This window comes from Rhagoletis zephyria, unplaced genomic scaffold (assembly GCF_001687245.7).
Source record: "Rhagoletis zephyria isolate East Lansing unplaced genomic scaffold, Rhagoletis_zephyria_1.1 Rzeph_scaffold_00321, whole genome shotgun sequence".
Classification (NCBI taxonomy): domain Eukaryota; kingdom Metazoa; phylum Arthropoda; class Insecta; order Diptera; family Tephritidae; genus Rhagoletis; species Rhagoletis zephyria.
In genome coordinates this window covers 143,440-156,497 of record NW_016157405.1, presented here as the reverse complement: position 1 = coordinate 156,497, position 13,058 = coordinate 143,440, and the positions used below count along the sequence as shown (strand labels likewise).

The 13,058-nt window shown below is 35.9% G+C and overlaps 2 protein-coding genes across 3 annotated transcripts; one reads left to right on the top strand and one right to left on the bottom strand.

The window, feature by feature from the left end:
* Window positions 1–6,059: 6,059 nt before the first annotated feature.
* On the top strand, window positions 6,060–7,197 carry LOC108358995 (uncharacterized). Of its 2 annotated transcripts, XM_017610608.1 has the most exons (3): window positions 6,060–6,238; window positions 6,298–6,484; window positions 6,582–7,197. In XM_017610608.1, exons 2-3 carry the CDS (start codon window positions 6,344–6,346, stop codon window positions 7,167–7,169), a joined length of 729 nt encoding a protein of 242 aa, XP_017466097.1. In that variant the 5' UTR covers window positions 6,060–6,238; window positions 6,298–6,343; the 3' UTR covers window positions 7,170–7,197. The 2 variants fall into 2 exon arrangements, with proteins under 2 accessions (XP_017466097.1, XP_017466096.1); XM_017610607.1 differs by lacking the exon at window positions 6,060–6,238 and having other exon boundaries at window positions 6,248–6,484.
* A 201-nt stretch (window positions 7,198–7,398) lies between these two features.
* Window positions 7,399–8,982, bottom strand: LOC108358994 (putative nuclease HARBI1). The gene is made up of 4 exons (XM_017610606.1): window positions 8,548–8,982; window positions 8,052–8,493; window positions 7,846–7,990; window positions 7,399–7,786 (listed from the first exon to the last, which is right to left on the bottom strand). The coding sequence occupies exons 1-4, from the start codon at window positions 8,658–8,660 to the stop codon at window positions 7,416–7,418; spliced, it is 1,071 nt and encodes a 356-aa protein (XP_017466095.1). The 5' UTR covers window positions 8,661–8,982; the 3' UTR covers window positions 7,399–7,415.
* Between the last annotated feature and the right edge of the window lie 4,076 nt (window positions 8,983–13,058).

Below are 13,058 nucleotides of genomic sequence, written 5' to 3'. Positions count from 1 at the left end.
ATGATGACGAGGTGATTTTGTATGGAAAATCATTTATGCCCATATATTTGAATAAAATAAACATATATAGAATATATCAACCAATACTTCCCATACACCAAACGAAAGGAAAACTCTTGAATTTTTGATTAAAGAAAACAAAAACAAAATCATTCGAGCGGTTTTCGAGCATTTTGGTAATGAAAAAAATTTGCAAATTTTTTCAACAATTTTTTGCCTTAAAATGCTCAATATTTGTTAAATTTATATAAAATTTGTACCCGATAATATTTCCACTGCTCCAAGGAACCTATATCCCGAAAATGAAAGTTATATATGCCAACAATAAGTTGCTAGAGCACTTTAAAGGCTCAAAATTGACCCCAAAATAAGGCAATGTTTACCGTCGTTTTTACGACAGAAACCGAATTGGTTATTTACAAAAATGAATCTGTCGACAGGTTTGGAATTTTATCTTTGAAACGCCACACTTTTCTTTGAAATCGCTTTATTAGTTCTCGTGCAATAAGCGTTTTTGTGAAGCTCTAAAAATTACAACTACAACATTTGAACATAGCCCCCATACCTTAAGGTAAGACGTATTCTACGTCAAAAGAATAATAATAAAATAGCATTAGTTCACTCCTTAAACTGCTTGTTAATGTCCAAGCAATGGGAATTATTGCGTATGGTGTTACTGTATGCACCCCACCAATGGTGGAATTATGCCAGGTGAAGTAATATTAGAGTGAGAATAAAGATTTCGACTCTGCTTTATTTGAAAATTTAACTATAAAATTTTACTATAAGGCTGCCGAATGTCAGAAAATAAAGCGAGAAAGCTATTTTATTACTTTACTTGTTTATTGCGCCATTCATCGCACCTGCTTGTACCGTAGCCTGAAGTAGGTAAAATTTTACATATTTTTACATCACTATTTCGTACCACATGTTCGCTTAGTCTTCGTAACGAAATCCGCAGTTCGGATATAGCAAGTGATGATAATGCAGAAATTTTAACTGAAGATAAAACTCAAAACAATGGGCCTCATGCATAACAAGTGAGCTTAAGCTCAGACTCTAGTTTCAGTATAAATTCTTGACCTTGAACTCACTTCAGCAGTGCAAAAATTGAGTTGGAGCGTAAGCTTACTTTTTATGCATGAGGCCCAATATTCTCTGTGGTATGCATATGCTGCGTACAGGAACGGCAACTTTTGTTTGTTCCATGTCATGGCGGAATTATACCAGGTGAAGAAATTAGAGCGAGAAGAAAGATTTTGACACCGCCGTATTTGAAAAATTTACAGAAAATAAAGCGAGAAAGCTGTTTTATTACTTCACCCGTTTATTGCGCCATGGTTCCATGCAAACATTTTAAGGTTTTCCAGCAATATTTTCAACATATTAAAAAGCATGCAGACAAAATTCATACAAAAGCGCCATGTCCAATTTGCCGAGCAGTTATTATAATAAACGCGCTATCCCTATTAGACTTTACATAAGTAAAAATATTTGTTTCATTTGGGGTATTCACAGTTCGTTCCAAATTGTGTCTGAAAATGTAGACGTCTACATTTTGAGACATCTTTAGCATCAAACTGTGAGCACCCCTTTCTAGCAGTCGTCGCAAAATCGTCTCAAAAGTTTGCTGGTGTTGCCAGTCATTTCTTCTTTGCGTGCTTTTCTATATGTCGCCTTTCGATTTTGTACTGAAAAATTGTAATTATTTAACTTAATTACCAATTCCTAATATTTGTTATTTCTTTTCCTTGATTTGTTTCTTTTCATCAGAAATTGCGCTCAAATTAAATGCATATACAGAAAACGTGCCCAATAAATAAAAAAAAAATGCGATTAGTATTGCCATAATGCAACCCTGCTGCGAGGTTGCAAAATGTAGACGCGTAAAAAACATACCTTTGAGTGTGACAAAATGTAGACGGCGTCGTTTTCCAATTTTGTATGGGAAACAACAACACCACAGATTTTACGGTTAGAAAACGTCTTAAAATGTAGACGTCTACATTTTGAGACATTATTTGGAACGAACTGTGAACACCCCAATTATGTTTTTGGAATAAAGAAAGTTCTTTTTCCTTCTGTCAGTAAACTGTTTTTGTTACAAATACTATAAATAAGCAATGGGAAAAAACCAAAGATTTTAGTACTATTTCCCATTTAAAAGTGAAATAAAACAAATTTTGTGTTATTGCCGTTTGAGTTATTTCACCCGCCCAGAACACAACACAACACAACACAACACTACACATCATCCAACAACACAACACAACACAAAAAAATAAAACACAGCACAATAAAACACATCACCACACAACACAAAACAATACAGCACAGCACAATGCAGCACAACATATAACAACACAATCCAACCAGTGTTGCATTTTAGCCGTTTTCCGGCTAGATTTAGCCGGTTGCAATAGCAAACAGCCGGAGAAATTTCGGTTTAGCCGGAAGCCGATTTGTTAGCCGGTTTGTAAAAAAAATTAGCCGTTTTTAGACGATTTTGCTATTTGCCTTGTTTTCTTAAAATTCAAATACATATATTTGTTTACATTTTTGACAAAGCGACCCAAAATCTGTTAGAAATGGCTAATAGCGTTATCGTGGAGGCACAATGGATTCCAAACTCAATTTCAACAATCATATTAATGTCACAGTCAATAAAGCCAAAGGCGTTTTTGCATTTGTAAGGCGATGGTCAAAAGAGTTCAAAGATCCTTATGTTACAAAAGCTCTTTTTACCAGTTTAGTTAGACCTATACTAGAATACGGATCTATTGTTTGGAATCCCCGCTACCAAGTTCATTCAGAAAGGATTGAATCAATTCAAAAACAATTCTTGCTTTTTGCATTGCGTAATTTTAACTGGGATTCAGATTACAATCTCCCCCCTTACACAAGTCGTCTAAAGCTCATAAATTTGCCTACACTCGCAAGCCGTAGAGAAATGCTAGGTATAATATTTATCGTAAAATTAATGACAGGCCCTCCTGGCTGAGGTAAATTTTAATGTTCTTTCTCGAGTGTCAAGACACTTTCGACCTCTATTTTTAAAGCCATGCAAAACTAATTTTGAACTAAACGTTCATTCCGTGGTTTATGTCAGGATTTTAACTGTCATTCCAGCACGTTTGACGTATCGGACATCAATTTTTACTATAAAGAAAACTATTATTTCCACTCTCAATAATTGAATACTATCTTTAGCATATCCAATCAGCTGATGAATTTGATTCTGTAGCTGAATAGTTTTAGATCTCGACACTTAACAAACTCCTGTTTCCACTACTCGGCACCAAAAAACTAAAAAAAAAAAAAGGTTCCGTACGTCATGCGGATTGCGCCCCTTCGTGACGGTTGGGCGGGAATGGAGGGTAAAAAGCCGTTGGGATTATTTAATTTAATTTAATTTATTTAATTTTAATTTAAGCAAATATTTTTTTTCTAAAGAAGGCCGTAACGGGGACTTTCTTCATAAAATGTTTGTTATCAATGACTTAAATTTAAGTGTGAAGTTTTATTCGCAAACTTAGAAAATAACAAATTGCTTCACTGTTTGCTTAACAGGCGTTTGTGTTTGGATATACTGCCAAGAATAAATGTTACAGGTATTGTCTTCCTAAATAGCATATATTCAATTCTGCCTTAATTACAAAACATCATTGTTGCCCACGCTTAAAGTTTTAAGGCAAGGGAAAAATGGATATTTTCAAGCACTATGTACACATATGGGCTTACTTAAACTAACTTTTTTCCTGATAACTTATTTAAATTCCAAAAACCGAAGGCCAACTTGAATTAAAAGAACCAGCACTGAAATGCATAAAAATGAAAGTAAAAGAGCACAAATTTCTATGTAAAGCAAAACTCTCTAGGAAGGCAATAGGTTTGTTCGTCGAAAATCCAGCGAAAATTATCACTCAAAATATCAGTTGGTAAGAAAAAATGCTCCCAAATTCTCTCTCAAGTAGAGAAACTTGCAAATTTCTGCACGAACGCAAATTTTCAGGAACTTGCAAGTTTCTCTGCCAGCTAGTGTCCACGGTCGCATTTAAAACATAAGAAATTTGCATAGAATTTTAAAGTTCTTTCAGAGGGACAAAAAACAATATCTACATGTATATTTCTTGCTAGTCCGACTTTCTTCAACATACGTTTCAATTTCTTTGCCGTACTAACTGTCGCGTTTCCTATATCGACTCTGGTTGAGATTGCGTTACGAGTACGTTTCAAATCATTGGAATTAACTAAACTAATTAAGTAAACAAGTCTTTACTTAAATTTTTTACTATAAATCGCTCAAGTTTGTAAATTTTCAAATTTGACGAACCTGTTTATTTAAATTATTGTTGACAAAAAATGCAACCATGTGTTACATTCATATGTTTTTTCTAATTGCAAATTCTTGCCGCCAAAATTTTTTCCTGCTTGAATTTGCAACTTCTCCCCAAGAACTAGTCTTTCTACTTATGATTTATTTAAATAAAACATGTGAAATTTAGTTGAAACAGTTATGCCGTTTTTAGCCGGTTTTTTTTTGCCAATCTAGCCGGTTGGCCCAGAAAGTTCTGGCAACACTGAATACAACACAGCACAATAAAAGGCTTCCAAAATGAATACTGCGCTTTGCAGGATGCTACCTAATTTTGGTAGGCCAAGAAGCAATAGGAGACTTGTGCTTACAAGGGTGATAAATTCTACCCTCCTGTACGCAGCGCCAGTCTGGGTTGAATCCTTAAGGGTCAAGGCGAACCGAAAACTCTACAGCTCCTTGCAACGATTGTCCGCGCTTAGAGCTATGTATACGTATAAGACGAAGAAGCTGCATTGGTGGCAGACCTGTTAAATTTCGAGTACAATTCCTACTCAATACAATTACTTCATAAAGTATTTGTAATGAATTAGTAATAGTTTTTCAACTGAAATTCAATTACTACTAGAGTACAAGTACTTGTAATTGAATAGTACTTGGAATTACCATCAATTTCCAAAAGTAATTGAAAGGAGTTGAAAGTAGTTGAAAAAGTAGTTGAAGTACTTTTTCCAATTACTTTCCAGTGCTAGATACCATTTTTATTTATTTATTTATTTATTTATCATCAGTGAATACATATTTTCATACTGACGACTAAGAAACCATCTAACTACTAATTATTATTAAGGTAGTTTAAGAGGATATTATTTAATATCCCTCCAGAAAGTGAGAGGTCAGTATCAATAACTCGATTGATTTGATTAAGCTCTCTAAGAGCTCGACTGATAGGAGCATTGATGGCACAATTAGATTTAACTCTATTCAAATACAATATGTCGAAGTGACGCATGTTCCTAGTAGGGATATTGAGAGGTATCCTACTTAGAATATCAGGACAGTCCATATCCCCAGTTATGACTTTTTCTATGAAGGAACAGGAGAGATATTTTCTTCTATTATCAAGTGATTCTAATCTTAAGAGTAGACATCGCGACTTATAAGAAGGCAAAGGTTGTGTGAAATTTAAAGATCGCAGTGCAAATTTAATAAAAATCTTTTGAATACGCTTAATTCTATTTATATATGATACCTGGGCAGGCCACCAGATAATTGAAGCATATTCTAAACGGGATCTAACAAAGGCAGTTGGCTGCTGCTAATGCACATGCTGTTGACAACAACAACCTTACGAGCCGAACGGAAGAATCTACTCTATCGAATGTTACTGCTAATAACATAATAGTCGCTGAGGGTTCTTCGGTCGCTGCGGTTAATGCACATGCTGTTGACAACAATAACCTTACGAGCCGAACGAATGTTGCTGCTGGCTCTATTTCTCGTGTATGTGAGAACAATGAAAATGTAAACAACGATAACATCAACAAACGTATAAAGAGGAATAAGAGAAACACAACTATCGTCGGATGCAATCCAAGTGACGAACTAGCGGTCGTAACAAATATGAAGTGGGTACATTTGTCCTCATTTAAACCATCTGTAACCGCGGTGAATATTATTGATTATCAGCCTAATCATGTATCTCGAAGCGAACGTTCGTTTCGTCTGCCAGACGGTTCTTTCGTGTGTTGGTAGTATGTAAGTCGAAATCGTCTGGCAGCACGAAAACAGCTGATCGTTACGTAGTTTTCGTCTAGTTTGGAATTTTTTAAGGCGAATAGAAGACGAAAGTGAGACGACAATCGTTGAAAACAGACGAAAGGATATTAGTGATCGTTAAGATGGAGGGATCTGCCAGGAAAAGTAAGAAAATAAAAAATATAACTTGGTTTAAGGAAATATATTAATATTTATGCTTGTAGCGCTGAAAAAACTACAACCACTCAATTTGAAGTACTGGTAAAAGAAATGGAGAGAAATCCTGACCTGGCCAGAGGTGTTGCAGTGTTTGGATCTGATCGAGGAAGGGTAGAGGAGCGGTGGGAGGAAATTATGAGGAAAATTAATTCTCATGGTCCTCCTACAAGAACGGTCGTCGAATGGAAGAAAGTAAGCATAAGTGCATAAATAGTATGTGGTAGATAAATGCTTGCGCACTATTTCCATTTTACTGACATTGAATTTTATTTTATTTTTATTTTTCAAGATATGGGCTGACTTGAAAAGCCGGACAAAAAAGAAGATTGCCGAAAACAAACGAAGCCTTACTGCTACCGGTGGTGGCCCATTCCGTCACTCTCCGCTTTCCGAAATGGAGCAGGCCATAGACAGCCTGGTTTTTATTTCGAGGTCAGCAGCCCCGAGCGGCAGAGTTTTCGGCATTCCTTCGACGGCGACCTCTAACATGTCAAGACATTCGTCGTTGGAGGAAATGCCTCCTTTACTTGTGACTGAATCGCCAACACTTGACCAACGAAGGCAACAAACAACCACCCTTCAATCTCCTATAAGGCACAACCAACCACCACCAGTGGGAGTAGTGACTCCCACTACACAGACAACCCGTCCTACACCAACGCACACGTTACGTTCCACTAATAGGAAGCGCACCTTCCAAGAGACAGTGGCTGAATCTGCCAAAGTCCAAGCAGAAGCCGCTAAAGTGCAGGCTGAGGCTGCAAAAAAAATGGCAGAGGCATCAATGCTGCAGGTGGATGCCACAAACAAATTAACTGCTGCAGTGGAACGCCAATCTGAAATTTTTGAAAAATTTTTGGAGTACTTCCGGAATTAATTTTCATACCACTATTGTGAGAGTATTGAAGTGATATTTTGTTTTTTTTTTTGTGTAAATATTTTTTAGATTTAAGTGTGAATTGATATTTTGTTGCATTTACTTAGTTTATATGTAGATTTAGGATTTAAGACTGAAAAGATATTTTGTTGAATTTTTATGTAAATATTTTATTAATTTTAAGACAAATGAATTTTGCTGGTGTACCTGAAATCTAGACACACATACTTTATAATAAAACTGCGTTTATAACAAACTCTCTGCTATTCTCATTCTAATAAGGGCAGCTGTATTCGAAATGTTACTGTTTTCCAGTTCTTCTTCGTAACTAACAAGATTCTCCATATCTGGGCTCTCCAATGGAATTTGATGTTTGAAAAATATACAAACGTTATGAATAGCACAGCACACATTTACAATTTGTGTAACTTTTTCTGGTGAATAGTGTAGCCCTCTCGAGCCAATTATACATCGAAATCGGTTTTTCAAAACACCGAAACATCTCTCAATTACATTACGAGCTTTCGAGTGCTTTGTGTTGTAAATTCGTTGAATTTCATCGGCTGCGCTTCTGAATGGCGTCATCAAGTATGGCTGCAAGGGGTAACCAGAATCACCTACAAAAATTTTCATTGTCAGTAATAGTTTTATAGCCTTTTTAAGTTTTAAAACTTACCGAGTAGCCATGTGTTGGTTTTTCCATTGTTATAATCAGATTTTAGCTCCTGTTCTGCGTGACTCACATTCCAAACAAATGAATCATGATTCGCCCCTGGATGCCTAGCGTCAACAAATGTGATTACCATGTTGTGATCGCATATCTGTAAGGAAACTCAGTTTGTGTATATGTATACTTGTAAAGATAGTAAATCATTAACCTACCGCCATTACATTAAGACTGTAAAAACCCTTGCGGTTGAGGTATAAATGGTGGTTGTCACTTCCTGGCGACTTAATACGAACGTGTGTTCCATCAACACAACCAATAACCCCAGGTATTCCGTATTTCTCAAAGAAATATTCTTTAACTGCATTTTCCTCATCGATGTTTCTCCTAAAATTCACCCATTTCTGGCAAAAATGGTCCTCAAAAATATTTAGGCATTCCCTGATCACGTTGGCTGCAGTTGACTGCCCCATCGACGAAATATTTTCGTTACCAACAGATTTTTGGTAACTGCCGGTGGCGAGAAATCTTAAAAAAGTCGCGAGTTTTAGCTGGTGCGATAGGTGGGTGCTTCTATGTGATGGAGCCATGTGCTCTTTTAATTCGTTTAATATGTATTGGAATATTTCTTTATTGATTCGGAAATTTGCAACAAATCTAGAAACGAATACATTGTAGCATACAAAAATTATTTGCTTATCTTGAACTTACTCAGTCTCAGGTAGTTCCATTACATTGGTGTGGTCTCGCAATCTCCTCCTCTGTATCCGCCTTTCCCTTTCTTCGGATTCCTCGGCGTCCATTAGCGCTATAGCAGCATACATTTTTAAAAATTAATTTTCCTTATATTTCTTTCCGCAACACAACCAAAACACTTTTAAGCAAAACCAAAATGTAAACAATTCCGATGTTGCCCATTTAAAATAAAAAGCATTGAAATAAGCTGAAAATATTAGAAATCTAAGAAAAACTCTTTGGAAGTACATCAAAATTTCATCCGGCAACATCATACAACGTAACCGAGACGATTGCAACGTAATCGACGTAAAGACAAGACGAAGACGAACGACAGAGTTACAAAATTGCAATCCGTGACGATATCGCCTACAGACGAATCGTTCGTGCGGCCTATCGTTCGAGATACATAATAAGGCTGTATGTTTGCAGGCATGCATGTTTGCCATCAGCGGCCATCTCCTGTTACAAGCTGGTCAAAAAAGACGTATCTACTGACTCATTAAAAAGAGTTAACTTCAAATTGGGAATCTCTTTGCTACATTACAGCAAGCTGTTAAATGCCAATATTTGGCCCGCTAACGTAACAGTGAGCCGTTCAAGTTTTTTTTTTAAAGCAAGGGGGGCAGCCCAAACTGCTTAACTCCTCTTGTAAAATCTAACGTTCGTAATAATCGAATACGAATTATTCACTGTATTATCAAAATGTGAGTGGTATGCGTACAAAGTCGTCTCAATTTTATCGCTGTACATCACTACACGATTTTGATTTCATGGCCATCACCGAGACTTGGCTCAACAACAACATATCATCTAGTGAGTACTTCTATGACTACTACAACGTATATCGTAAAGATCGCTGCCCCTGTGCTACAGGTCACGAAAAGGGCGGCGGTGTCTTACTAGCTATAAGAGCAGACTTATGCAGCGAATCAATCACTCTCAATTTGGCCGATGGTTGTTAGATCAAATTTGCGTTAGTGTTAAGCTTCTAAATGATAATTCGTTCACATTTATACCATCATATATACCTCCGAGTAGTGACTTATCTGTTTACCAGAAACATCTGGATATTGCTATCTATGTTATAAGCACTGTAAATGATACCAACGAAATTATTTTCTTAGGTGATTTTAACCTGCCCAACATCTCATGGGTCTTTCATACCAATAATTTATTGCCCTCTAATCTTAGGTCTGATATTGATATTTACTTTATTAGCACTTTATTGTCGTACGGTTTCAAACAACGTAGCCCGATTTTAAATGAAAACTCTAAAATATTGGATTTGGTATTCCCATCCGATGATTTGAAAGTATCCTGTGAGGAATGCTTATCTCCTATTTCAAATAATAGTCTTCATCATAAAGCAATTTGCCTTATGATAGAATTCTACTGCTTTGATACAATTGATTCCAAGCCTCATCAGGTACATGACTATTCCAGGGCTGATTTTGCAGCTATTAATGATTTTCTGGACTATACAGATTGGGCGTTTTTAAATAACTCTCATTGTCCTACTAATTCTTACGATAAATTAAACAAGTTATTGTCTTTAGCTATTTCCAAGTATGTCCCGATAAAGCGAATTGTTGTTCGGAATAAGCCCCCATGGTTTAATTCCAGACTCGCAAAGCTGAAAATTAAGATGACAAAGGTTTTCGAAAAATTTAAGAATAGTAATTCCGAAACCGATAGGCTTCATTTTCTTCGATTAAGAAAGGATTTCGATTGCCTTCATAAATTCTTATTCAACCAACATATGTTGAAAGTGGAGATGAACTTGAAGTCTAACCCTTCAAAATTCTGGCAAATTATTGATTCAAAAAGGAAAACGAACGGATTTCCTACATGCTTGAAGTACGCAAATGTTACGTCTAATAATACGCTTGATACTTGTGATTTATTCGCAAGATTTTTTCAAGAAGTTTACCAGAGGTATGATGATTTTACTACACCTTCATTTCCATCTACTTCATTGCCAACCATTGTGGAATTCTCCGTTTCTGAAGACGATGTTCTACTTGCTATTTCAGCTTTAAAGCCTAGTTCGTGACAAGATTCCGAGGGTTTCTCACCTATCTTTTTTAAAAAATGCTCCAATGTAATAGCCTTTCCTATTTCCCTTCTTCTTCAAAAGTGCCTCAATGAAGGACTTTTCCTAAATCAATGGAAATTGTATTCCATTACTCCAATATTCAAACCTGGTGATCGCAATAACGTCGTTAATTACAGACCGATAGTAAAACAGAGCACAATGGCTAAGTTATTTGATAATATAATTCATGCGAAATTATTTGATCATGTAAGTAATATAATATCTGATTACCAACACGGCTTTTTTCCCGGTAGGTCAACTTGCTCTAATTTAGCTCTACTAACGAATAAAATAGTCCATGCATTTGAAAATCATGCGCAATTAGACGTTATATATACGGATTTCTCCAAAGCTTTTGATAAAGTTAATCATATCATCCTTTTACATAAGCTGAAGTGTCACGGAATTAACGATAAACTGTTAAATTTCTTCTTAAGCTTTTTAACTGACAGAAAATTGCTTGTTAAAATTGGTACAACGTCATCTAGAGTTACTATCAACGCGTGGTCAGGTATACCACAGGGAACCCACTGTGGACCTCTTTTATTTTTATTGTTCATCAATGATTTGCCAGATTGTTTCAAGTTCGCGACTGCTTAATGTTTTCTGATGACGTTAAACTTTTTTCAGTCATACGTGACCTTTCAGATTGCCACTATCTATAGTTGGATCTGAATACTCTTGCGAATTGGTGTTCGCTTAATTGTTTATATCTGAATTTAAATAAATGCAGTGTGGTTACTGGCACCGTGAAATTGTGCATATGGAAACTGTGCATATGAAAAAAACCGAAATAATGCATACGAAAAAAACCGAAATAATGCATATATGCACAGTTTCGGTTGAAAACCGAAATAATGCATATGAAAAACCCGAAATAATGCATACATGCACACTTTCGTTTGAAAACCGAAATAACGCATATGAGAAAAACGAAGTAATGCATACATGCACAGTTTCGGTTCAAAACCGAAATAATGCATATGACAAAAACCGAAGTAATGCATACATGCACAGTTTCGACTCAAAACCGAAGTAATGCATATGACAAAAACCGAAATAGNTGACATAACAAACTTACACCGTTTACTATGGTTCTGTCATTCTAGTTTGAAACAGCCGATATTCACGAACAAGATCAATTTAGGAATTTTTTTGTTTATTCTTTAAATGAATAGCCAAATCATGGATGTGAGGTAACGGATAACGACCGCGTATAGTAATGCAATTAACTGCCTTATTATGCATCTCGAACGTTATGCAGCGCGAGCGCTTCGTCTGCAAGGTAAGGCTGGGTAACTCATTGAATTTTAGCGAGTTAACTCAATGACTCAAGCCCATTTTCATGAGTCAGCTCTGTGAGGTGGCACAATTGAGCTATGACGCTCTGCTGTCGAGGCAACACAGCCTAGTAGAGTTGGTTAGCACTTTTAGTTGCAGTGTTGCCACAAAAAATTTACCAAATTCCTCAAAAACAAATGAAAAATCCGAACAAATTACTCAAAAATTTCTTATTACAGATATGAGTATTGTGTACTACATACTATCTACAGGTACTTAGTATAAAAATTAATTACATTTTCCAATTAATTTGCTACATTTGTTCTTGCGGCTCAAATAAAGTATCACCGTTATTTTTTATGCCTTGGTTTGTATAAAATATTGTTGTCTTTGTTACAAGCGGATCTGAGCTGCATACGTGGTTAGTTCGTGTAATGCAAATTATATGAAACTTAACCTTAAAAAATGTAAAGTTATGTGTTTCTCTTGAAGGGCAGTTCGACCAGCTGTTTACTCAATTTTAAATTATAATGAGGAGCAGGTAGCCAATTTTGTCGATCTTGGTATCACCATGGATTCCAAACTCAATTTCAACCTTCATATTAATATTACAGTCAATAAAGCCAAAGGCGTTTTTGCATTTGTAAAGCGTTGGTCAAAAGAGTTCAAAGATCCTTATGTTATAAAAGCTCTTTTTACCGCTTTAGTTAGACCTATACTAGAATACGGATCTATTTATTGTTTTGAGTCCCCGGTACTAAGTTCATTCAGATAGGACTGAATCAATTCAAAAACAATTATTGCTTTTTGCAAATTAATGACAGGCTTGACTAATAGCCCGGTCCTTCTGGCTGAGGTAAATTTTAATATTCCCTCTCGAGAGTCAAGACACTTTCGACCTCTATTTTAGGAGCCTGCAAACCTAATTTTGAACTAAACGAATCATTCCGTGGTTTATATCAAGATTTTAACACTCATTCCAGCATGTTTGACATATCGGACTCGATTTTTGCTATAAAGAAAACTATCATTTCCACTCTCAATAATTGAAATACAGCACATCCAATCAGGTGATAAATTTGATTCTGTAGCTGAATATTTTTTGATC